At 48.8% G+C, this 25,686-nt stretch overlaps 2 protein-coding genes and 1 non-coding gene across 3 annotated transcripts; 2 read left to right on the forward strand and 1 right to left on the reverse strand.

Annotated features, from left to right (window-relative positions):
• Positions 1 to 2,942: 2,942 nt before the first annotated feature.
• Positions 2,943 to 3,087, reverse strand: LOC125425655. The gene has a single exon (XR_007243418.1). It is a non-coding gene; the product is annotated as a small nucleolar RNA SNORA57 (small nucleolar RNA).
• Positions 3,088 to 4,667: 1,580 nt separating this feature from the next.
• Positions 4,668 to 9,354, forward strand: LG01H11orf98 (linkage group 01 C11orf98 homolog). Its single transcript, XM_048481641.1, has 4 exons — positions 4,668 to 4,759; positions 5,605 to 5,729; positions 7,169 to 7,266; positions 8,386 to 9,354. The coding sequence occupies exons 1-4, from the start codon at positions 4,721 to 4,723 to the stop codon at positions 8,508 to 8,510; spliced, it is 387 nt and encodes a 128-aa protein (XP_048337598.1). The 5' UTR covers positions 4,668 to 4,720; the 3' UTR covers positions 8,511 to 9,354.
• A 12,452-nt stretch (positions 9,355 to 21,806) lies between these two features.
• Positions 21,807 to 25,301, forward strand: LOC125436893 (phospholipase A and acyltransferase 3-like; the record flags this gene model as incomplete). Its single annotated transcript, XM_048504255.1, has 2 exons — positions 21,807 to 22,112; positions 24,756 to 25,301. Coding segments are annotated over 2 exons (498 nt in total), but the record flags the coding sequence as incomplete, so codon positions are not given.
• Positions 25,302 to 25,686: the final 385 nt, after the last annotated feature.

Raw genomic sequence — 25,686 nt, forward strand, 5'->3', positions numbered from 1 at the left:
CCTCCAGTGGTGGCTACTGCAAGATGGGAACCAACAACCACAAGCCCCACTAGGTACTTTCTAGAAAAACAGGGCATATGCCACACTACGGAATGGTGTCCAGAAGAAGAGAAGAGTTTGGATTTATATCCCCCCTTTCTGTCCTGCAGGAGACTCAAAGGGGCTTACAATCTCCTTGCCCTTCCCCCCTAACAACAAATACCCTGTGAGGTGGGTGGGGCTGAGAGAGCCCAAGGTCACCCAGCTGGCGTGTGTGGGAGCGTACAGGCTAATCTGAATTTCCCAGATAAGCCTCCACAGCTCAGGCAGCAGAGCAGGGAATCAAACCCGGTTCCTCCAGATTAGATACACAAGCTCTTAATTTCCTACACCAAGTGGATTACCAGACCTACTTCTTGCTGACTACCACTGCTCTTCAGCCTAACCTTACAGTTTATCCAAGGGGCCCTTCCCTCTGGGGGTTCAGCTGCTTAGGACTCTCTTTTGTTTCTCACTCCGAGCTCCCCTTCTCTCTGTTGAACCTACCTTGGGATCTCTGAAGGCCCAACTGTCTTGCTTGGAAGCCCCGCTCCAGTTAGCTCAAAGTGATCCTAAGTCCAGCATCCTTGGACACAGGCTAGTTTGGTGTTGAGGGGGAAAAACTCATCCATAGCTAGCTGAAGACTGACCAGTTTGTATGCTTTGGATTTATGTTAACATGTTCATTTCTGATGTTTTCCAAGAAAGACTGCAGCCTAGTTAGTTGAAGCCCACCCTGGAAATTTGGCAGCCCCATCCAGAAAGACAGCTGGCTTTGCCAGTTTCGTAGAAATGCAACCACATCATTAGGCCCAAGTATTGTATTAAAGATGTCTGATTTGTCAAAAAAGGAAAGTTGTTACAATCAGTTTATTAACCTGCTTGCTTCAGAAGACAGGTGTTGGGGAGGAAAGGAAGTAGGTGAAGAAGTGAACTTTCCGTGTACAAAAGCACTTGCAAAGGTGACTCAGGAAGTGATGCACAAGAGCAAGGGATCTTACAGGTGTGAACACCTTTTTATGTGTGAAATGGGGAAGGCTGTGCCACCCCACCAGTGTAAATCATGATCACTCAGTCAGAGTTCGAAGAAAAACTGCAGAACACAATCCAAATATTCCTCAAACGTTTCACACTGTGAACATAGTGATACAAATGTGAATATAGTGATACAAATTACACACACCAACCTAGAAACCCCCTGCCAACACTAGTGGTTTAAAAGCAAAAAGCCCCCAAAGACTTCCAGCAACTACAACTACGATTAATTATTATTATTATATTAATTAAATTAATTTAATAGACCGCCCTACCCTTGAAGGGCTCAGGGCGGTTCACAAAACAATCAACATTTGAATATAACAAATAGTTTCAGTTAAAACAATAAATAAATTTAAACATTAAAACACTAGCAGCAATGCTTCAGCTGTGCATGTTTTACCCAGATGTGGGCCTCTGAAGGACACTTTTCTATGGGAAAGGGGGGAAAAGGGGGGGTGGAGTGGCAGAGCTGGTGAGAACTCTCCGCTGTCTTCTACAAAGCCTCCCTGTATCCAGGGTTCATTGGCACCACCAATATTTTCTTTTTTTGTTACTTAAAGGAAAAACAGGTGGGATGATTTCCTTGCAGTTTTCATGTGAAGCCCAACACAGAAATTCCTTCAGAGCAGGACTTGGGAAGCAATCCTTCCTTTCTGCTTGGGATTTTCTCCATCAAGTAGTCTAGGGTTCAGGCTAACAGTGCACAAAAGGAAGAACTATCGCCAATTTGGTCTAATCTGTCTCTTTAAGTGGCGTAGGAGGTTAAGAGCTCCCTTTGGGGATGGGCAGTTTATAAATGTGACATATAAATAAATAAAAAATAATCTGGAGGAACCGGGTTTGATTCCCCGCTCTGCCGCCTGAGCTGTGGAGGCTTATCTGGGGAATTCAGATTAGCCTGTACACTCCCACACACGCCAGCTGGGTGACCTTGGGCTAGTCACAGCTTCTCGGAACTCTCTCAGCCCCACCCACCTCACAGGGTGTCTGTTGTGGGGAGAGGAAGGGAAAGGAGATTGCAAGCCCCTTTGAGTCTCCTGCAGGAGAGAAAGGGGGGATATAAATCCAAACTCTTTTTCTTCTTCTAAGTTTATATGAATAGCAACAGTACTAGGGTTGGGGGGGGGGGGCGGGCGGCGTCAAATCAGAGCTGATTTATAGCGCCTTCATAAGAGTTTTCAAGGCTAGAGATGCTCAGAGGCGGTTTGCCATTGCCTGTCTCCACATCATGACCCTGGTGTTTTTTGGAGGTCTCCCATCCAAAAAGTTGCTACGGTCGACTCTGCTTAGCTTCTGAGCTCTGGGTTAGCCTGAGCTATCCAAGTCAGGGCACAGCACAGAACTAGGTAAGAGGACTGAAACAGGACCGGAAATGGGGGACTGCAGAAGGCCTTTACATAAGCGTAAGGAAACGGGAGATCCAAGGAAGGGTCTCCAGCGCCTTGAGCTGATCCTCAAGACAACAGAAGTTTTAAAATGCGCTTAACTGTGCGGGATTGGGACCACTGTACCTATTCTGGGATAAAGTCAGGTGCAACCCCACACCAGTATCAGTCAAATCTTTCTCCTCCTTCCCCTTTCCTTTGCCCAAACAGATTGGCTGAAGTCTTTAAGGCAATCCTGGATTCTGTTCCTGTCTTCTTTGAAGGCCATTCCAGCTATCTGGGGATGCTGCATTCCTTGTGACCAGACAGGTCTAAACCTTTGCAGAATCCTGGAACAGAGTTGGGCTGGATCAAAAACCTGTGGGAGAAAAGATAAATGAGATTATTACGTAGACACCCCTACAATCCCATCAACTGTGCTCTATTGTCTGCATCAAGCCCTTTCCCCACTGGCAAGGACAGCTTTGTTGTGATTCCCATTTCAACTGAGCCAGGCAGCCATTTTGTCCCAGCGCTTGAGGATAGAACCAGCAGATGGAAAAGCCGCTGGCACCGAAGACAGAACCCTGGGGGGGGGGACTTTCCTTTACCTCCGGACATAACAGAGCCGGGCACTGAGCCACCCGGGCCTGCCAAGAAAAGGAGGCCCCTTTTCATAGGGACTGTCAAATAATCTGAGCATTAAAAAACCCCTCAGACACAACAAAGCTACTCTCAAATGTCACAGATAGCCGAGGAAGGCAGACCAGACTAAAAGATCTTGTGGTTGTGTGTCGGTTGAAATAATACAAAGGGCTATCTGGTGCAGCACCAAAGAAGCTGCAGTTCAAATAGAGCCCTGTCACAGGATCTCAGGCTACAATGCAGGGAAAGACTTCCCTCTGCCAGAATCCCCGGACAGTCGCCATGAGTTGGAGTTGACCAGGGGTGCCCAACTCTGGCGCTTCAGGTGCTCATGGACTACAACTCCCATCAGCCCCTGCTGGCATGGCCACCAGAGTTGGACACCCCTGGAGAAGACCATACTGAGCCAATGGGCTGAATCAGCAGAAAGCAACAAGAGAGAGACTGCTTTCCCCTCTTCAACTCCAGCAGCTAGAAGACTGATGGCAAACTACAGGTAGCGCCTGGGCTTAGAACCGATCTTCAGAGGGCAGGAGATCGGTTCCCCTGGAGAAAACAGCAGCTTCACAGGATGAACTCTATGGTATCACTTCCCTGCTGAGCTCCCTTTCTTCCTCAAACTCCACCCTCCTCATGCTCTACCCCCTCAGCTCGGATTTGGCAACCCTTAACTGTAAACTGGCTATGGTGGGTTTTTCGGGCTGTGTGGCCGTGGCCTGGTAGATCTTGTTCCCAACGTTTCACCTGCATCTGTGGCAGGCATCTTCAGAGGGGTATCACAGTGATTTTGCTGATCTGACAGTGCCCTGACAAGTCAGTTGAGTCCGGCCATGAAAGCCTTCGACAATACACTTAACTGTAAAGATACACTGCCTCTGAACATGGAGGTTCCTTTCTCTTGGAACTCTGTTGGCTACGAAGACCCTCCATAACTTCCATCTTGCAGTGCCACAAAACCCTCCCCCTTCCAACAATCCTTATTTCCTTATACTTAATGAACTTGGCTCCCAGCAAAGGCCCCTCTGCCATCTAGACGGCTTCTCTTCCAACGACCTCTCTCCAGTACTGCGGTCCGCTGCACGTTGAGCACCCCTAAATCAACTCAACGAGATTTAGACGCGACGGAGGCGCATGGGACTGGGGTTACACCGTTGGACACCGGATGTGCCTGCACAGAACGGCAACTTGGGAGTATCCACCGAAGGTAGCAGAAAAGAGGAGAGGCGGCCACACGCCCTTTGTGGGGCCACGACGCCCCTTTCCTTTCCAGGCCATGGGCTGAACCCTGCATGCTGCAAGAACCAGGACCCCATGGCCCCTCCGCTCCACTCCCGTCAGCGACCACCCACCACCAGCCCCCGGATCGCGCCCTTCTCGCCACTCACCCTCCACGTGGAGGCCACGCCGGAAGAGGGAAACCCCGCACCGGGCATCGCCATTTATAGCTCTCTCGGGCGCCACCACGCGGCAAATTCAGGAATAGGGAGAGAACAGCTCAACTTCAGTTCTGGCTGGTCGGAACCTCTCGGCCAATGGGGAAAAGGTAGGGGTGGTTCCTAGGCAACAGCGAGCGCTCATTGGATGGAAGGTCACATGGCGTAGTCTCCGTCTGCAATCAGGAAGTGGATTGGGAACGGAGGCGGCGTGGCTGCAGCATGGGGGCACCGGGAGGGAAAGTCAACCGGCCGCGGACGGTAATGTGGTTTGTTTTGAATCCCCGCCCTGTTTAATATTTATGTAGGGCTTTCAGCCCTTTCAGAGTGGCAGTTGCGAATCACCTCAGTTCATCTCTTGCTTTGAAAACCCTGCAGGTCGCCATCAGTCGGCTACGACTTGACAGAATAAAAGCTTTCCCCTACGGTTGATTCATTAAAACATTGATACCCCACTTTTCCTCATGCGAAAAGGCGGTTTAGAGAAATAATTTAAAACATTTTCAGTTAAAACCAGAACCCTTCAGTTAAATCCCTCTCCCGTAAAAGTTATCTGCCGTCCCATCCCCCTCAAAAGGACTGGCAGATAGGCCTAGCAGTGCCTCCTGAAGACCTGCAGTGAGCACTATGGAAAAGGCCCAGGCTGTGGTCGATGTCAGATGGATTACCCTGAGTGATGTAGTTGCTACCTATGGAGGAAGGTGGATCTTCAGAGATGCAAGTCTGAGGTTGGGAAGGACTTTAAAGGTCATAACCAGTACCTTGAATTAAACTTGGAAACAGACTTGCCATCAATGGAACTGTTTCAAAATGGGCTATTAGATTCCCAGTGGCTAGACCCCTGATAACTGTAGGGCTGTTTTTCTGGACCAGTTGTAGTTTCTGGGTTGTCTGTACCTAAAGAATTTGTGTAAAAGGCAAGATTTGAACTGGGGTTTTGCATTCTTAGAATGACTGTACATTGCATTCTGAGAATAGCATTCTTAGAATGGCTCTTAATCCAAATGTAGATTTTCTCTTGTTTACAAGCACAGCCCACCCACCAGAATTTAGGATGCAGGTTTAAAGGACTTGGCCATGATGTTGACATTGTCGGTCTGTGTTAGGAGCTGAAGAAGAAACTCTTCAAAAGGCGCCGTGTTTTGAGCAAACAGAAGCGAAAGAAACACCAGATTGTGGGTGCTGTGGTGGACGAGGGGCTCATCACCATCCATCACCTGAAAAAACGCAGGTGAGTTGCACTTGGCTCAGGATTCTGCCTTTGTGAAAGTTCCCTGCTAGAATGCTTGAAAAAGACTGGTAATCGGATTGCAGCACAGAAGGAGCAGGAACCATTGCATCTCTTTGTGTCATGGAAAAACTAGAAATTTAAGATTTTCCCTCTTAGAACAATGAGTGAAATTCTTATTACGGCGGACTTTTAAAGCATTATTTTGCCTGCCATTTACTTCCTCAGATATTTTCTAACAAGCACTAACTATTTTATCCAGTAGAGGAAACCTCAGAATCGTAAGCAGTTGATCTGCCAGAAACTCATCTTGATTAGAGAGAGAAACTTGAAAGACATGTTGTTTATGTGTGTAAATTCTGTGATGTGGGTTTTGTTGAGGCTAATGTTGTCACGGTGTGGTTGGAGTGTCCGACTAGGATCTGGGAGACCTTTCACAACAGCCTGGGGATAAATGGTGGAAGCTTGTTGTGTGACCTTGGGGAGGGAGGAATGGGAACATCAGGATTGGAACAAATGACTCTGATAGTGTGTAATGGGGGTTGGGTTTGTCCTGGTGGGGGGCAGACCCTGGATTAGAGCAAGGAAAGGTTTCAGCCTCCTCCCCGCAAGAGAAAGTAGTCCAGTCAGAGCTGTATGCTGAGCCCCTGGGGAGAGTTACACTAGTATTTGGAACAGGATGAAGCCTAGATGTTCATTGTCTTGTATTACTGAAATGTTTCCTCATGTAATGTCTTCCTGTTAAATTCAGAGCAGTTATCTCAGTTCAAGTCAGAAGCTTCAATATTCTAAGTTCACACTCCCAAGTTTCAGGTTTTTAATATAATTTTAAATTTTATTGCAAAGTGGCAAAAAGTTTCAATATGAGCTCTCAGCTCCTCTCTCTTTGCCTTCTGAGCTCTGTTTCTCTAATGCAGTCTAAACTCTCCTCATATATATATATAGGAAAAAACTTCAGTCAGTCAAACAGCTCATCTGCCTATGAAATCCCTTTGAAATTACATCACCTAACTCAGAAAGAATGGGCACGAGCAATTACAAAGATCTGTTTCGGTCACTTGCTTTGATTGACAGACTGACTCATCAGCACAGAAGCAGGTACAGTGAGAATCACATGAGTCCCCCATAAACTGAGTGATGTCATTTTGAGATCTTCAGGCTTCTGTATATTTCCAGGTTACTCCAGGTCAAACATGCTGTTCCAGACAGCTCTTCAAGGTCACAGCAGTTTTACAATTACAACATAAGAAATCTCAAGACAGCTTGGATTTAATACTGATGGCACTTTAACTTTCTAACTTAAACTAAACTGAACACTTCAGTGTTATAACTTTCCTAAACCTACAGTCCTGCATGATGCTTATCAAATAATGCCTCAACTTTTATGTGCTTCTTAATTAACGATACATTTCTATTGCAATGCATTGTTTCTGCTCTTCTAGCTCCAGCACTCGAGCAAACATCACCCTGTCGGGGAAGAAGAAAAGGAAACTGCTGAAGCAGCTCCGCCACATTACGAACGAGAAGGCCGCCATGCAGGGCAAGTCTGACTCCCTGGGGAGGGGCCTGGGAGGAAGACATCAGTCCCTTTATCACAAGGAATTTGTCTGGTCCCTGGAAAGGGAAGCTCAGTCTTTGAAGTCCTATTTAATGATAAGGAACATGAGACTTTGGGAGGGAGGACCAGCCTGTGCGCCCAACAGATAATTAGAGTCCTGAGTCTCAACTTGTTCTCTGCACCATCTGCTATGGTCCAGGGCGTGTGTATTTCAGTAAGCCTGAAAGTTGGCTTATTGGGTAAGAGATTAAGCTGAACTCTGGACATGCTCTTGTTCTACGTTCAGGAGAGGGGACAGCAGTCACCCCTCCTCCTGCTATCTGCCAGCAACTTGCAATTCAGGCAAAGCTTTGCCACAGTTCTTCTGAGTGTATCCTTTGGATTACAGTCGGATTAGATTGAAGCTGCCTCAGCCATTGGGCAGGCCTGCCCTTGGTGGAAAATCAGATTGGTGCTGGATCTTTGGGGACTTGGACAGGGAAGAGCATTTGTGGGGCCTGATCCCTCAGATCCTTTAAAGGTGTTAGGGATCCCTGCTTGGCCTTTCCCTGCACAAAGCAGATGTTCTTCCCAGGAAGGTAAATTGCTGCAATGATTAACCAGTCCTTACCTGACTGCATTTTGTAGCAGTTATTTAGTGTTGCCTTGTGTTATGTACAACGGCTTGTAAAAATCTACATTAAACACTGAAAGCTGGGAAGGAAAGAAGTCAGAAATGGGGGCGGGGGGGAATATAGGGAAAATGGGAGTGGCAGCAGTAGAAAAGGAGCTAAATTGAGGGTGGGACTGGTGGAGAAAGGCTCCCAATTTGTGATGTAAGGGAGTTCAGTGGAATGGATTGCCAAACCTACATTGCCCTATTAGGGAAAACTTCCTGAGCCACAGGGGTGCATTATTAAGAGCAATAAAATGTCATTAAATAGCAAGCTGGTTTCCTCTTCTTCAGGAAGCTTTAGGAATTGTAGTGGGACATTACTTCTGCAGTGTGGAGAAGTTGAGAGGGGGGCGGGGGCTGGTCCAAGCTTAAGGGGGGGTAACTTCACTTGCAGACACAGAAAGACCCTACCTGTTCCTAATTCCTTCTCTCCCTCCTTGTTGCAGTTGATGCATCTCCAGGTCCAAGTAAAACCACCCGGAGAAGGAAGGGGAAGAAAGAGAGGCAGGAAAGACTCCTGGCGGACCTAGATGTGGAGATGGTGGAAGAGGGGCTGGGCTCGGAGAGCTGAGATGTCCCTTTGAAGTCTGTAAGCCCGTTTATGTGGACCCTTTCTCCCGGCTGCTGCTGCTGGCAAGAATCTGTAGCCTGGAAGCTGCCAGCCAGGAGGATGTGGAACGCCCAGCACAGCACCAGAAATTCCAGTGTAACTCAGTGCCTTTGCAGAGACGAGTTTTCCCACTGCTTTGTCTGCCTTGCTTCAATGTTGCCTCTGTGCCCACTGCTGCCCCAAGCGGACCACAGCATAGGAAGAGTTGCACCCCCGCCCCCCCAGCAGCCCAAGGGGTGTGGAGCTCCTACACCCATGTATCCCCAGTGGCTGCATCGGCGCCTCCTTCTCTGCAGCCCACTGGGACTGGGTTGGCTGAGCAGGGACAAGAGATGCACCATGGGTATCCTCCCCCACCCAATGGCACCCCTGCTACTTTGGTATATCAAAGAACCCCTTAGGCAATAATCACGGCTTCATCCATCCTGTTGTCTTGGGGAAAGGGCTGTACATTCTTGATTCCTTGAAGCAGAAAGTCCTGGAATTGTAGGGACCGGCCTAGTCCTTGGTACAATGAGAGTACATGAAACTGAATTGCTTTGAAAGAAGGACCAAGGGGTTAAACTGACCTTGCCTCGAGAAATTCTGGTAAGCAGAGGCTGCAGCCCTGTGGAGATTGATGCCTAGGACCAGGCTGCAATGAGACTGATAGAGTTTGCGGGGCGGGGGGAGCTTCCCAGCCTGACTCAGCCTGCAGTGGCTGTCCCTTAACCCAATAAACTTAAAACCTGCCAGTTTTCATACCTGCAGCTTGGATGTCCTCAAGATCCTGCATGTTTCCCTAATAAAATGGCCGTGATCCACAGAGGTGTTGGCTTCTCTTTATCGGTGACAGTGGCAAAGGTAAAACGTAGGTTCAGGTTGCAGCTATGGTTGCCAACTGCCTGGCGGAAATATTAACCTGCCCTTTTAACAGAGGGTAAATCAGATGTTAGTAATTCATGTTATTTACTTCCATGCCCTGAAAAGATTTTGGGGGGTGGGGGGCATTTCTAAAATTAAGTCTTTTCTACAGGAATGGGGCATTTTTTTTCCTAGGCCTGCTAGCCGCTGTAGTTATTTCGCACCATGCCAGGAAAAGCTCTAGCTTCCCATTTTTACTTATTACATTTTATTTAAAGAGAATATTTTCTCCTGGTTTATTGGCAGCCTCTCTCTTAACAGCAAAGGCAAACACACACTTATGAGGCATCGCAAACCTAGGCAAGCCTGTGCAAGAGTATGACTTTCCATCGAGAACCACCCTTTCCTGACATCTGGTGAGACTTCTGTCTTGGTCAGACTGTTTTCTACAAATTCCCTGAATGGGTATGAATGGCTAGACTTCTCTGCCTGAGCAATCTATCTTGCCAGTGCAGACCAGAGGGGAGAGCAGAGAGGGAAATAGTTTGCAGTTCTTTAATTTGGAACCAAAGCTGGAGCTCAGAACTTGGTTGGAGTCTTCTGAGCTGGAGGTGAAGCTCTGGAGAGAGCAATGGTGGTTTGGGGGAACCTTATTTAATGCAGGATTTGCAGATGTACTGCCTGCTTATGGGACTACAGCTTCCAGTTATTCTGTTTCTAAACAAATGTTATAAAGTGCCTCAGTTGTTCTGTGGAGCTCTTTTATCCAAGGAAAACTCTACCTTCTACTGCTGGTGGAACTCCTGGCCACTTGAAGAAGTTGAAAGTATGCGTAATGCTCTGTTCTCAGTTGAGATACTTCAGATTGATCCCCGATGTCTCCAGATAACCTTACTAAATGGGCAGGTTTAAATGGGAGTAGGCGATCCTTCAGATAACCTGTCCCAAAACTTCATCAGGCTGCAAAGAAGCGTGAAGTATGTTCAGTGCTTCCTGTGTCAAAATTATGTGTGCTGTATTTTAAGAGTTGTTGATTATATGCAAAAATGCATATGATATATCAGGGGCATCAGTTCGTACGTTTGCCTCCCCTTTAAAACAAAAGTAGATCTGGCCCTGTCTGTGTGTATTTTTTCTTTCTATTAAATTATGAGTGTTCTGCCAACTGAATGGTTGCTACAAGAGCACCACACACACTCTATATCACATCTGTAAAACAATTAGACTTTGTTTTGCTTGTTCCGAACCTGCTGCCAACTCATCAGCAAAAACCAAACCTGAGATGGGGTTTCAATCTGGTGGACCAAGGCCTCACAACTTCCTGTCCCCTCACTTCTGTGAGGAACACCTTACATGGCCTTAGGGAAGCCATTTTATCCCAGACACTCATCCCCCATCTGGGGATAATACCTGCTACCTGATAAGATTGTTGTCAGGATTAAACCATGATGAGGAAAAACATGTAATGCTATATAAATACTAAGTATTGTTATACTTATTCTTCCCTGCTTGAGGCACAGTGAGCCAAAACATTCTGGTGGCTGTAGCTTAAAATAAAAAGGGCACTGTGGTAAAAATATACTAGAAAACTAAATAAGCAAGAGTTTGCTGCCTTTAATGGTAAAACTGCGTGAGGGAAGCCATCTCAACATAGCTAACTATAGCTTCCCTATCACCTCAGTTTCCTGGTTTGTAAAAGTGGTACACTACAATTATCAGAAATGGCGTGCCAGGCTAAGGATCCTGGGGCCAAATTTGTGCTTAAACTCACTGGTTGATGTGGGAACCTCTCAGGTCTGTTTGGCTAAAAACAAGAATCCTGAACACCACCCTGAGGTCTTCGGAAAAAAGGCAGGATTAGAAAGGATGTCCTATTCCAGGGGTGTCCAACTCTGGTGCTTCAGATGTTCGTGGATTACAATCCCCATCAGCCCCTGCTGGCATGGCCAATTGGCCATGCCAGCAGGGGCTGGTGGGAATTGTAGTCCACGAACATCTGAAGTGCCAGAGTTGGACACCCCTGCCCTTTTCTCTTTGCTTGGTAAGCCCCATTTAGGCACAACATAACAAAACTATTTTCATTTTGTGGATTAATTATCTGCTCTGGGACCCCACTATGAGTTGCCTCTGGCAAAATGGGTTGATGAGACCTTATATATTTACAACAATATAGATACACCAGGCATATTTACAACAATTGCAACTCATCATAAATATGCTATGTGGAGTCACCTGAAGACTCTAATTGTTTTTTTGTGTCTGAAGCAACATCGCCTCCTTTCCTCACTTTTCTTTCAGGGGTTCTCAGTTATTTTCTGTCTCTACTGACACAGCAGACCAGCATTTTAGTTCATCCAGCAGATCCACATGAAAACATCACGCCTATTGCAGAGGGCAAGCACCCTGGTGTATCTGAACGCCCTCAGGAGAAGGGCCATGCCCCTGGCACTGCTCTCTGGCACCCACCCACCCACCACAGCTAACCCCTTTGGTCAGTTTTGAGGGTTCCTCTTCCAACCTTTTACCCGTCCGCCCCATCGAAGGCCCCTTCCGCACATGGAGAATAATGCACTTTCAATCCACCTTCACAATGTTTTGCAAGTGGATTGGGCTATTCCGCACAGTGAAATCCAGCTGCAAAGTGCATTGAAAGTGGATTGAAAGGGCATTATTCTGCATGTGCGGAAGGGGCCAAAGCCTGACCCAGATGGCACATGCCCAGAGCTGCCCACAGATTGCAGAGGTACACAATTTCTTGAGCATTAGAATACAGCCAAGGAAAAATGTGCCGCTTGTTTAATAGAGCGTTGGAGGAAAGTTAGTTCAACGTAATACAATAAGGAATTGTGCATCCTCTTAAGTAATATTTAGGCATCTATTCAAATTCATCCTAGTTTGCCCGTTCAGCAGCTACCAGGAATGGCATACTCCCTCACTCTGGGCAGTTCCTACATGGTCAAAATTGCAGGATAATCCCTCTTCTGCGAAATGTCACAGTCCCACCATGTCTGGTTCCACTCTGTCTTTGTAATAACTCCCCTGCTGCTCCAGGACACCCATGGGCTGGACATGAAGAAAACAGCCCTGCAAACTGGTACACTGCCTCTGAAGCAGGAGGTTCCATTATAACTGTCTGGCTCCTGGCTTTAATGATTTGCATGCATTGTATGTTTGTAGGTAGCTTTTCCCCTGCTCTGCTTGTTCAGGACTGGCTGTTGCTATTTGCGTGTTCTGCAATTTATTCAGGTTGATTCTGCTGATGCACATTTTTAACAACGGTCTTCTGGAGTTGGATTCAGACTAAATGTTCAAAAGGCGGAATGAACTTTTCTGCCTCTCTCTCTCCTACTACATTCTACTGGTCTCTCAGAAATAGAGGGAACGGTATGGGGCGAGGGGGAGTGTCTCCAATAGGAAAGGGAAATCTGTGTGTGTGTGTGGGGGGGAGAGGTGGCTTCTAGAAACAAAACTGAACCAAGAGGAAATAGGGGGTATCAATGCTTTAATATGAATGAATGAATGAATGAATTGGAGCGGGGGCATTTTAGGCTGCTGCAGAAGAGGTGGAAAAATCATGCTCTGTGGGTGAAAATTCTTGAGAGAAACATCTAGTCTGGATTGTAGCCCTCAAGGAAATATTTAAACTGCATTCCTCGGGGAAGGGACATGGACAAAATATACCCCAATATATACCCCACTAAAACATTCCCTTCTCACTGCACACAGTGTGTTACACACTTTTCTCTGTGATACACCTCTGAAGATGCCAGCCACAGATGCAGGTGAAATGTAAGGACAAGATCCACCAGACCACGGCCACACAGCCCGGAAAACCCACCACAACCAATTTAAAGTTTAAAGATCTTTAAAGCGAGCCCAAAGCAAGCCCCTTGGATTCTCTTTAAACAAAGTTTCCCTAAGTTAAAACTAAAGACCCCCCACCCGAGAATTGTCCTCCCCCCATATTTACCTTGCTGTCTGTGTTGGGGGCTCTCTGGTGTGATCTGGGGGGGAGGGGCAGCCTGAACGTGCAGTAAAGGTGTCTGTTGTGGGGACAGGAAAGGAGTTTTGTAAACCGGAGTCTCCTTTCAGGAGAGAACGGGTGGGGGAGGCAGAAATCCAAACTCTGCTGGTTGTTCTATTGTTGAGCCGGCAGCCTCTCTGTCCCTCTGTTGTCTTGTAAATATGTTACTCGGGCAACAAATTGAGGTAACCAGGGTGCGATTCAGCCAATGACTGGTTTCTGCAGAGATCCAGTCAAGTCTTCTGCAGAGATCCAGTCAACTCTTTGACCTGCAGAGGGACAGGAGGAGGGGAAAAGTTTAAACTGGCCCATGAAACGTGAGCGTAACTGCTCAACAGTGCTCCTTGGCCAATCAGGGAAGGCGTTTATTTCCGGGTTTTTTTAAAACTCTTGAGTCCTGGCTCAGAAGTATAAATTGCAGGGCTGGCTCCGCCCCTCCCACTCTGTGCCAGAAACTCCAGAGAGATCGAGCTGCTAGTTCAAGAGCCTTGAATTTGTCCTCTTTCTAACTGGTGACTGACTGGTCAGAGCCTGCCTTCCTGGGACACACCAGCCCTGCAGAGGAGACCTGCCTGGAGCGGAGAAGACGCCGTGAAAAACATTTGATTTTAAGTTAACAGATTATTGCTTTCCTGTTGCTGTTTGGTGCTTGGTGCTGGGGTGGTGGGTGGTGGAAGGGGGCTGAGGGCATAGGCCCAAAGGCCCAGGGTTCTTAGACTTTAATTTGTGGTTTGTTCCGTTATTTTACTGTTGTTGTGACGTTGCTGCTTACAGTATTTTATTTGTTACAGTTCACGTGTCTGGATTTCTGGGGGTGGGGGTGAGGGTCGGCCTTGCCCACACAGGCCTGCCTTGCTTGGGGAAAGACTGTGATTTTTTTGATTTTCCCTTTTGTTACTGTTAGTTCGCTTTTGTTAAATTTCTGTAAAAGTGTCTCCCAGTTTGATCCCCCCCTTCCCCCCTTCTGTTCTCCCTTTGCTTTTGTTAAGTTGCTTTGCTTCTGCTTTTCAGTTTCTGTTAGCTTTTCATTCCAAACTATCTCTTTTTAGAAGTGGTTTCTGTTTGTTTTCCTGGTAGTTCTTGCTGTGGGCTGGGCAGGTCTGTGGGTCTCCCCACTTCAGTTTAGAGGAGGTTTTGTGGGGAGGGGGTTGCGTTTCTTCCAGGCTCAAGTGAATCAGCTTGCTTTGGTTATTTTGGGGTTCTTTCTTACTTCTCACTATTTTAGGTGAGGCACAGTTTTGGAAATTGTAAGATTTAACTAGAGTCTAGTTGTGAAAGGGTTTGATAGGGTTTGTTAGAGTTCATTAAATCAGCGCTGTAGGGTTCAGTATCCCACTTAATAGGATATCAGCAGGTTCAATAACAGTGAAGGTTTTGTGTTGGCAAATAGTTTAAATAGTCCACAAATAGCCTTTTTGGATTCAGTCCCACCTTTGCCACAGGTGAAGGTGGACTGACTTAGACACTAGTTTCTTAGGCCTCAGATTTTTTTAGAGCAACTCCTTCCAGGTTCCATTGGAATTTGGGGGAGCTTTTAGTACCTCTACAGTAGGACTTAGAGTAAACTGTAGTTTCCCCTCTTCTAAAAAGTTTCGCCTTCCATCTCCAGGTCAGGACAGTTGGAGGCTAACCTCAAACAGGCGTTAACAACAGGTCACCAGTTAGTATTTTAAATAACCCTTTGTTCATTGAATCAGGTCAGGTTTAGGAGAACCTTTGTATTTGAAAAAAAAATCACAACACTGGTGGGAGGGTTCCTAAAAAGCCATTAGAATTTGCCAGGTGGCAGTTCAGGTGAGGTAGCCAGGGCGCTTAAACCCCCCCATCTCAGGTAGACAGATTTTGGCCAAGGGAAACAATGAGTGGCAGGAAGGGACCACAGAGGGGCCCTGGGGGGAAAGCGAAGCAGAAAACTAGAGGGGTGGAGGGGAGGGGGAGGGCTTCGGCCTTCCCCCAGCCTGTGAGGAGATCTGCTCGGCAGCGGCGTTCTTCTACCCTTGCAGAGGCGGCTGCTGGAGCAGACCCACCCGCACAGGACATGGCAGGTGTTGCCGGCACTGTGCAGGGGCCTGTTGCGCAGGCTGCCCCTCCTCAGGCTGCTGATGTTCCCTCCCTTTCCCAGCAGCAGCAGCAGGAGGAGGGGATGCCTGAGCTGATCCTAATGGTGCCCTTGGAAGAGGGGGACGACCCCTCCTCTGAGCTGTTCACCTCTGGGACTAAGAGGTTCCTGGAGAGACTAGGTTGGGAGGCGGGGCCCAGGCCATCTTTCCGCCTGGTCTCTCCAGAGCCCAGCAGGCCCTCCGAGGGGACTCAGGAGGAGAAGGCGGAGTTGGAAGAGGAGGAAGAGATGGAGGTGCACTCTCCGGGGCTGCCATCTCGACCCCCTCCCCCTCCGGCACCTCTTCCTCAGCCCCCGAGACGCGTTGGCGTGTCTTCCCAGAGCTCCTCACAGGAGGCGGCTCCTGGTGTACCTGCAGCTGCTGGCCAGCACAGCTCCACCTTCACATCTGCAGTCTGGAAGTACTTCCAGCTGGCGGATGATCCCCGGTATGCACAGTGCCAGCTGTGTAGGGCACGGCTCAGTCGTGGGAGAGACAGGCATCATCTCACGACGTCCGGGCTCCAGAGGCATCTGAAGAAGTACCACCAGGCTGTACTTCTTCGGGGGGGGAGAGCGGCTGGTGAGGTAGCCAGGAGGCCATCAGCCACGCCTGAGGGGAGTGGTCCATCGACCTCCCCTCGTGCTCCCCCTGTCGCACCGGTAGGTCAGGCACACCGAGCAAGTCTCACCGAGATGCTTGGCGAGGGGGACACTAGTGTGTCAAGGAGCGGGAGGCAGGAGATAGCACGTAGGACTGATCACGCCATTGGCAAGATGATCGCCATAGATGCTCAGCCCTACAGAGTGGTAGAGCACATCGGGTTCCGCAGGGTTCTCCACTCGCTTGCTGCATGGTACACGCCCCCCTCCCAGTTCCAGCTGAAGAGGACCGTGATGCCTGCAGTGTACAGGTCTGCAAGGGACTATGTGAAGGCACAGTTGTCCCGTGCTCACGGGAGAACTGTGCATTTCACCATGTACCTGTGGCCCCGTAGGCATGCGGAGAGCGCCTTACTTGCGCTCACGGCGCAATGGTGGCAACCCGATGAAGTTCTGGGTTGGGGGGAGGGTTCCAGTGACAGGCAGGGACAGGGCCGACGGGCCGGCTTTTGCCGTGCTTTGCTCCATGCTGAGGTTTTCAGCGAGGCGCACACGTCGGACAACATCGCTGCGGCCGTCCAACCACAGCTGCAGGAGTGGGTAGGCAGGGACCTCACCATGGGCTTCATGGTGACTGACGGCGCAGCAAACGTGAGGGCAGCGGCAAGGGCATTGGGCCTGAAGCGCGTTTTCTGCGCGGCCCACCTCCTGCACCTGGTGTTGGAGGATGCCCTTGGCCTGGGTTCTGCAGAGAATCCCAGGATGGACGCTGAGGCTCGCTCGTTCTGGCATCTCCTCCAGAAATGCCGGCGCATAGCGGGTCACTTCTCCTGCAGCGTGAAGAACCTTCGCTTGCTGCGTGAGAAGCAGGTGTTGACAGGTGTGCCGGAGCACAGCCTGATCACCGACGCAGCCACTCGCTGGAACTCCACCTACGCCATGCTGGAGCGTTTGGTGGAGCAGAAGGAAGCCCTCATCGCCTTGTTCCAAGAGACCGAGGCGGTGCCGAGAGAGAGCCAGCTCAACCAGGAAGAGTGGTTGACTGTCTCTCAGGCACTGCAGGTCCTTAAGCCCTTTAAGGACTCCACGGTGTTGCTTTCGTCTGACACGGCGACGCTGGCTCTGGTCGTTCCCATGGTCCAGACGGTCCGTGAGGACCTGGCCACATTTCTTGAGCCGGCCGAAGGACGTGCAGACTTCCTTCCAGCAGTGCGCGCTCTGGTGCATAGGCTGCAAGAAGCGGTGGCGACCCGCCTGAGGCCTCTTGCCCAGAAAAAGGTCCACATGTTGGCGAGCCTGTGTGACCCGCGCATCAAGGGCAGCATCGCCGAGCGGACCGGGCAGCTCGCGGTCTGGAGAGACGCTCTCATCCAGCGCGTTGAGCAAATGCGTGCCCAGAGGCTAGCGTCACTAGGTGAGGGGGGTAGCAGTAGCGCTGCTGCTGCAGCTTCTCCCCCACCTCCCCTCCCAGGTCTCGCTTCCCCCAGGGCAACCGCCATGATGACCTTGGAGATGGAGCTCATCGGGCGGGCAGTCGGTCCCTCTGGGGCGACGAGGCGCGCGAGACAGGAGACGTGTGCTGCGATGGTGAGGGACTACCTTGACGAGCCCTACAAGTCGCAGGACACCGATCCGCTGAACTACTGGGCCACGAAGGAGTTGGTCTGGCCGGAACTCTCTGCGGTGGCCCTGGAGCTCCTCTCGTGCCCTCCGACGAGCGTCCAGAGCGAGCGTGTTTTTTCTTCAATGGGCAACGGGTTTGACCCATTCCGCTCCAGACTGGCGCCCTCGAACGTCCAGCAGTTGATCTTCCTCCGGGTCAACATGCGGCTGTTCAACAACCCACAGCTGGACTTTGAGGCTGAATGAGGTGAGCACGTGCTTGTGCCTGCGTCTTCTTGGAGTCTGCTGTGAGTGGTTAGGGCGAACGCTCTGCCCATCTTAAATTAGCTGTCAGGGCAATGACCCAGCATGATTGGTGCTCCTCCCCCCAGTCCCTGATGTACACCACCCCTATGTGCAAGCCCCCGCCAAACCCTAGCAGCTGTGCAGTGCAAGGAGATGTGGGACAATATTCAAGGCTCCTTCCGCACATGCAGAATAATGCACTTTGCATCCACTTTGCAGCTGTACAGAATAGCAAAATCCACTTGCAAAGAATTGTGGAAGTGGATTCAAAGTGCATTCAAAGAGCAGCAGCGGCGTAGGAGGTTAAGAGCTCATGTATCCAATCTGGAGGAACCGGGTTTGATTCCCAGCTCTGCCGCCTGAGCTGCGGAGGCTTATCTGGGGAATTCAGATTAGCCTGTACACTCCCACACATGCCAGCTGGGTGACCTTGGGCTAGTCACAGCTTCTCGGATCTCTCTCAGCCCCACCCACCTCGCAGGGTGTTTGTTGTGAGGGGGGAAGGGCAAGGAGATTGTCAGCCCCTTTGAGTCTCCTGCAGGAGAGAAAGGGGGGATATAAATCCAAACAAACAAACAAAAAATTATTCTGCATGTGAGGAAGGGGCCTCAATGAGGCTTGCCCTATCCGTGTCCCAAACCCAACATGCAGGCTGCAGCTGCACCCAAACTGTTGTCATTCCTCATCTCCTGGGAGATAAATTCCCCCAGTAGGTTAGGGCATAATTTGGAACCGTAAAACATGAAAGAACCCAGAGAAAAAGAACCCAGAGAAGTGCCACAAGCACCTGCGAAGCCATCAGGCCACAGGTGTTCGTGAGGCCCACCTGGCAGTGTCCATTTCGAGTTATGCCCAGGGGTAAAAGAAGATGCCGGAAAGTGGCAGAAGAACACTGAAGAAAAGGGCCGTAAATGACCAGGTATGCCAGAGAAGCAAATGATTTGCAGTGCGGTGCACCATGTTGTGAATTTGAAAGCTGTGCTGAAAACGTTATTCCGATGTTTGCTTTTCCGAGAACTTTGTTGAAGAAGAACACCTCTGTGGACCAGGGCAGTGTGGCTGTCCTCCTCAGTGGACCAGGGCAGCGTGGCCGAAAATCCTTCCCCAGCGTTTGGCAAGGGAGTTACATCTCCAGCTCTCCCTCCCCTAAAGCGGAAGTAGATTCAATTGTCAAGTGGGCAATAGTTGCTGTCATTAACTGTGTTACTTTCTATTCTTGCCTTCATTTCTAAATGCCCCAAGCTGACACTCCATCAGCGCTCCTGGGGAAAGGGGGGGCCAGTGATGAAAGGCAGCAACATCACCTAAGGTGCAACCTGTGAGGCTGTAACGGTGTATGATCCTGCCGGGAGAGGAGGATCAGGGTGCGGTCCACGTGGGTAAACCCCCTCCCTCTCACCTTCTGAGGCCTCCCTTCCAAGGGTCAGTAGTACCTTGCACTGGCGAAGCTATAATGGGGACATCCAGGAACATTTGACCCGGGCACATCCCAGTTAAGTCACTTGGGAGGGCGCAAAATCGCCGCCCACCACCCACCCCCTTGGCCCGGCCCTGCCCCAACAGAGCTGGCTGAAAGAGCAGTCTGTTGGGGAGGGGCCAGGCCAAGGAGGGAAGGAGGCCCAGCTCAGCTAGGCTGCCTGAGACCACCCCAGCCACAAAGGTAAGTGGGACGTGGGGGAGGGGGTGTGACCTGGCCCGGCAGAAGCTGTCTCTCCCTCCTCCCCCACCCACCCACCCACCCCCAGCCAGCCTGCTCTGCCCATGGATCATAGGATCCATGGGCAGACCCAGCTCTCCTTGCCCCCCCGCCCCCCAATCCCCTTTGAAATGACCTGGTGCAAAAAAAAAATATCGTTTGGTCATGGTGGGGGGGGGGGTTGCCTAGGGGGGCCCCTCACAAAACTCAAATTCTGCCCCAGGCTCCATTCTTCCTAGCTACGCCTCTGGTACCTTGGAATGCGGCTGCAGCAACAACTTTGAGGGGTGACAGCAGTGGGTATGTTACCTTACATTTACTTCTGTTAGTGTGTCTGGGTAGTTGCAGTGTGATGCTGTGGCAGGTTTGGTTGGAATCAGGGCTGGCAAACATGCCCCCTGGCTTGTTGTGCTAAGGCTGCTTACATTGCTGTCTGTGTTGGGGGGGGGGGGCTCTCTGATGTGATCTGGGGGCGGGGCCAGCCTGAAGCAGCAAAAGTGTCTGTCATGGGGAGAGGGAGGGAAGGAGTTATCAAGTCAATAATGTTATGTGCTTTTGGAGTGTGTATATCTGGGTGAAACTGCCTCTACCGTCGTCCCATTCCCCCCCCTCCTTCGTCTCCTCCCCAGGGGGAACTGATGTGTGTGTGTCTAGTTGGCTCAGTAGTGTGTTGGGGGAGTGTGGGTCTGACGTATTTCTGCTGGGAACATATAATCTGTTGCTTCTAAGGATCTGACCAGTTCAGGCAATAGAGCAGGGGTCTTCAAACTATGGCCCTCCAGATGTTCATGGACTACAATTCCCATCAGTCCCTGTCAGCATGGCTAAGTGGCAGGGCTGATGGGAACTGTAGTTCATGAACATCTGGAGGGCCATAGTTTGAAGACCCCTGCAATAGAGCTATCAGCTATTCCTGTGCTTATCATCAATAAAACAAGAATTCTGCTTTTAAAGTACTGGTTTTTGTCTTTGAGCAAGTCTGGGGCCATGACACAACCCAGGCCGTTTCTGCAGGGCACAATTATACTGGGTTACAATCGGTATCTTACAATTCGGGATATTTCCCTTGGAGAAACGCCCCCAGAGCTGGCAATTGCACTAAGGACGTCTCCAGACAGCTGCCACCCACCCAGTGAATTTCATGCCAACAGTCGTGTTCCAGGCTAGCACCAGTGGCAGTATATACTTTTCTTAACCCAACAAATACAGTATAATCACGGAGAGTGTTTCTAATTATTACATACACACACCAACTTCTTCCCTGATCTCCAACACAGCACACAGTCAAAACAACAACCGTATGCTCTTACAAACCAATATTTAAACAGTGCAAGTTGAAAGAAATGAAAACAAATGAAATTAATCTACATGTAATGAGAAGCAGTTGTGACCAAAACAATTTGAAATATTTCTAATCTTTTAAGATCTGTATTTTTAGCACTGATACTATTTCAGAGAATGATGTTAGACCTAAAAATAGAATTGGCAACATACATTTCAGTCAGGAGATGTTGATTATAAACCTAACTATAATATCAGTTCTTGGACGTTCTCAATTTTTGGAAACAAGATTTCAGATTACTTGGATGCTGGACATCTTGAATCATGTGAATTCAAAGTATTATATGTTGATGTACAGCTTGAGATGTATTCTTTCAGTTGGCTTTTGATTTATGTATTAATCATATCAAAGTTAACTGGAGATATTATTGAGTATGCAGTGATCCATGATCTTTGTAGGGCAGGACTTTCCCGATTCTCCCTCGTAAAAAAACCTAGCTAAAATCTTTCTTCTTGCATTGTTGATTTTTTAAGACTGCAAACTATTTCAGTTCGGAACAATCAGACCCATAACACTACAGTCTGAACAGACCATAAAAATCTGGCTCAGCAAACAGTGTCACTTCAAACTGGAACAAACTATTAATTGAATCAAAATATTTTCATTCCAAAATGTTCAGGATTATGCACTGTGCCATTCCAAATCTCCTGCTGGGAAAAGCCCCTAACCCTTTTTCTGTAACTCCTGGAAGGACTAAAATGTATGGACAGGTTTATTGAAGAAATGCAGTTTATTAAGACTGAACAGTTGATTTGGATGTGAATTTCTTCTGCCCCCAAGGCGAAGTCCCAGGAGCTGGCCTCTCTAGTCTTAATTCTATTGCAGTGGATTATGCCGTGGTGAAGGAAGAGCCTCTTTGGAAAGTGGTGGGGCAGGGTAACTACCGAATCAACAAGAAGTGTGATCGAAGATACACACGACGTCCTGTGCATGAAATCATCTTCAGGGCAGTAGCAGAGGTGAGGAAAGAGATGACCTACAATGTGTTCAGTCAGAACTGCGAGCATTTCGTCACTAAGCTGCGTTATGGCATTCCGGACTGTGACCAGGTATGTAGACTCTCTTCCTCTGTGTGTATTGACAGTCTACACAGTGTTATGTTATGGAACTGGGATACAGACTCCTGGTCCCAAACAGTAAGGACTTGACCAGACAAAATTGTCGTGGCCTGCTGAGTGCACAGGAGTTTCAGGTTACAGCTGGCTAGCAGAAGCGGGGGGAGGGGAGGGGCTTACTTCAAGTCCTGAGGAAAAGCAGTCCAGTGCAAGTTGTCCAACCAAAGCAAGGGGCTGGTCAGTCATCCCAGTCTGGGTCCACAAATCCAAAACGTTCAGTCCAAGAGCAGGCGCTGCAGAAACTATCAGGCTGTTTCCCAAAGTTCCTTCTGCAACTCTTACTGTTTGCAGCTGCCTCTTATAATCCTGCATTCCTGCTCAGCCTGAATCCAGAGCTGACTCACATCCATCCCTTCGGCATCTCTGGGCCTCCAAATGGGTGCTGCATCTTTTGGCATGGAGTGCCTGACGGCCCTGATGTCTGAGCTGCCTCATGGAAACAGGTGAGCTGGGAAGACTGTCTGCCCTGCCCTCCTGCTCTTGGCTTGGACCAGCACTGTCTTTTACCTGTGTGACTGGAGCTGGGTTCTCCTGACCCAACTGTGCTTCTCTGCAGCCGTACAGCAGCTGAGGGGAATGCCGGTTTAAGAAAAGAAAAAGGAGCCCTTTCAGGTTGGAACACTGCTGAGGAGGGAGGATGGACTCCTGCCTTCCCCCTCCAGGTGTTTTCCTGCACTGCAAAGGTGCTGTGGAGAAGCTTTTTCACATAGGCAGAACACTCCGTGTGGAAACCACAGGGAGATACCATGTCCCAATATTTTTGTTTTGGTTTCTACACAGAATGATGGTAGTGGATTGGTAGAGTCATTTTTGGGGGGTAACATATGCACTGAAACAAATTTGTGCATGATCAACTAATTGACCGCTTGCTCATACGAGCTCAGATTTAAAAAGAATTCAAAACTGGCACCCTGTAAATACTTTAAAAAAAACCAAAAAGAAGAAGAGTTTGGATTTATAAGAACATAAGAACAAGCCAGCTGGATCAGACCAAAGTCCATCTAGTCCAGCTCTCTGCTACTCGCAGTGGCCCACCAGGTGCCTTTGGGAGCTCACATGTAGGATGTGAACGCAATGGCCTTCTGCGGCTGTTGCTCCCGATCACCTGGTCTGTTAAGGCATTTGCAATCTCAGATCAAAGAGGATCTATATCCCCCCTTTCTCTCCTGCAGGAGACTCAAAGGGGCTGACAATCTCCTTGCCCTTCCCCCCTCACAACAAACACCCTGTGAGGTGGGTGGGGCTGAGAGAGCTCCAAAAAGCTGTGACTCGCCCAAGGTCACCCAGCTGGCGTGTGTGGGAGTGCACAGGCTAATCTGAATTCCCCATATAAGCCTCCACAGCTCAGGTGGCAGAGCAGGGAATCAAACCCGGTTCCTCCAGATTAGATACACGAGCTCTTAACCTCCTACGCCACTGCTGCTCCTAGGTAGGTAGACCTAGGTAGACCTTATTATTGACACTACTGCACCATTACCAAAAAGGTCAAGCTTCTTATTTTAAAGAAGTGAAGAAAATACTCAAAACTGCAAAGAATCCTGGGATACCATCCCAGTGATGAAACCTCATGTCAACAGTGATGTGTATTTGGGCAGCAGGGTGTCAGCATGAAGATCATACAAATGTACCTGGCACAACGTGTCTGTAATATACAAAAGAAAAAGGGCATTTTGATCAGTTTCCTGCATTAAAAAAATTAGAACTTGGGAGAGTGACAGTAGTCTGTGCTATACTGTTCCACAAAAAGATGATAGCCGGGTTGTATATTCCTCTGCCACGCATGAATGATAAGTTACAGAGGATGCCTTTTGCACTTTTATGGTCTGGAGAGAGTGGCTATATTCTAATGGAACAATATTCTAATACGGAAGTATACAATTTTCTCAACCACTGCATTTCAACTGACCTTAGCATAATCTTTCCGTGGAATGGACATAATCTGGGAGTCAGTCAGTGCTGTGCTGAGAGAGAGAGAGGCTGTGGTGGAGTCTCCTTTTTTGGAGGTTTTTAAACAGAGGCTGGATGGCCATCTGTCAAAGGTGCTTTGATTGTTCCTGCAAGGCCGGGGGTTGGACTTGATGGCCCTTGTGGTCTCTTCCAACTCTATGATTCTATATGGCGATGAACCTGGAGAATATAAATGGGAGTCCTATATTCCAAACTTCATGGTTCTTACATTCCAGTGGAAAATTTCAGTCATCTTCGTTAATGGTAACTGTGGGAGAAACAGCTGCCACTGTGTGTTAAGGAAACCGTGAGAAGAGTTTGATCTGAGAGACTGATGAGTTCTGAAAAGGGGGAGATGTGTGCATAAGGGAGAATCCTGCCCAAAGGGAATGCAGGCTCAATGCAAAGGAGGCCGCCAAGTGTGTGAATAACACCCAGTTTTATAGGCAAGCCACTTAGCCATTAAAAGCAAAGAGTAGAGAAAGAAGGGAATTTTTGCTTCCTGCTTATTCCTCTCCATTCTTATTAACAACCACTATAGATGAGGCTCGTTATGCCCATTTTTTCATCAGTGTGGGAATGAATACCCACCCTCCATGAAAACCAAATCTTCTCTTTTTTTCTCTGCAGGTCAGTGATGGTGTTGACTTGGCTGGAACAGCCATTGCTGGTATCGTAGGCATTGGGGCCATAGCATTTCTGGTCTCCAAAGTGGTTGAAAGAAGACGTCGTGATCCCTGCAACAAGAGGGAAAGAGAGCTTTTGCTGGAAACTGAACCAGAGGGTCCTTCAGGCAGAACTACTGGCACCACCTTCCTATAACTCTGTTTCACATAAAGATGTTAGTTCGGTCAGTTGAGGTACAGCAGCTGAGAAAGTTGTATGCTTCCGCATTAGAATATAGTCCCAAGCAGACACGAGAATTATCATTCACTTCTATGCGCTGTCTTTGTCAAAACCATTATTTTGTACATTATTGAACATGGTGCTTTGATACAAGAACATTTATGCCAACACGTATTTTTACTTTCAAACCTTCAAACGGATTGGGGGAGCAGAAGTAGGTAGGCACTAGGACCCAGATGGAGCATTCGACAACAAAGAAGATCCGGCATGCTTTGTTCTGTGGTGGCGGAATTAACAATCTAGAAGAAGAAGAGTTTGGATTTATATCCCCCCTTTCTCTCCTATAGAAGACTCAAAGGGGCTTACAATCTCCTTGCCCTTCCCCCCTCACAACAAACACCCTGTGAGGTAGGTGGGGCCGAGAGAGCTCCGAGAAGCTGTGACTAGCCCAAGGTCACCAAGCTGGCGTGTGTGGGAGTGCACAGGCTAATCTGAATTCCCCAGATAAGCCTCCACAGCTCAGGCAGCAGAGCTGGGAATCAAACCCGGTTCCTCCAGATTAGATACACGAGCTCTTAACCTCTATGCCACTGCTGCTCCTAACATATTTATGTGAAACTAACTACTAACATATTTATGTGAAACAGAGCATAGATCCTTCCATAATCTTGGTCTAATGGTTGCACCCTTACGCTGAAAGCTAGTGACTTCTTAT

This window comes from Sphaerodactylus townsendi, linkage group LG01 (genome assembly GCF_021028975.2).
Source record: "Sphaerodactylus townsendi isolate TG3544 linkage group LG01, MPM_Stown_v2.3, whole genome shotgun sequence".
NCBI lineage: Eukaryota > Metazoa > Chordata > Lepidosauria > Squamata > Sphaerodactylidae > Sphaerodactylus > Sphaerodactylus townsendi.

Excerpts from the sequence above, each read along its gene's own strand:
- LG01H11orf98 (XM_048481641.1), top strand. The coding sequence starts at position 4,721 with ATGGGGGCACCGGGAGGGAAAGTCAACCGGCCGCGGACG. Across the intron at positions 5,730-7,168 it reads CATCACCTGAAAAAACGCAG|CTCCAGCACTCGAGCAAACA; the intron begins GTGAGTTGCACT and ends CTGCTCTTCTAG. Across the intron at positions 7,267-8,385 it reads CGAGAAGGCCGCCATGCAGG|TTGATGCATCTCCAGGTCCA; the intron begins GCAAGTCTGACT and ends TCCTTGTTGCAG.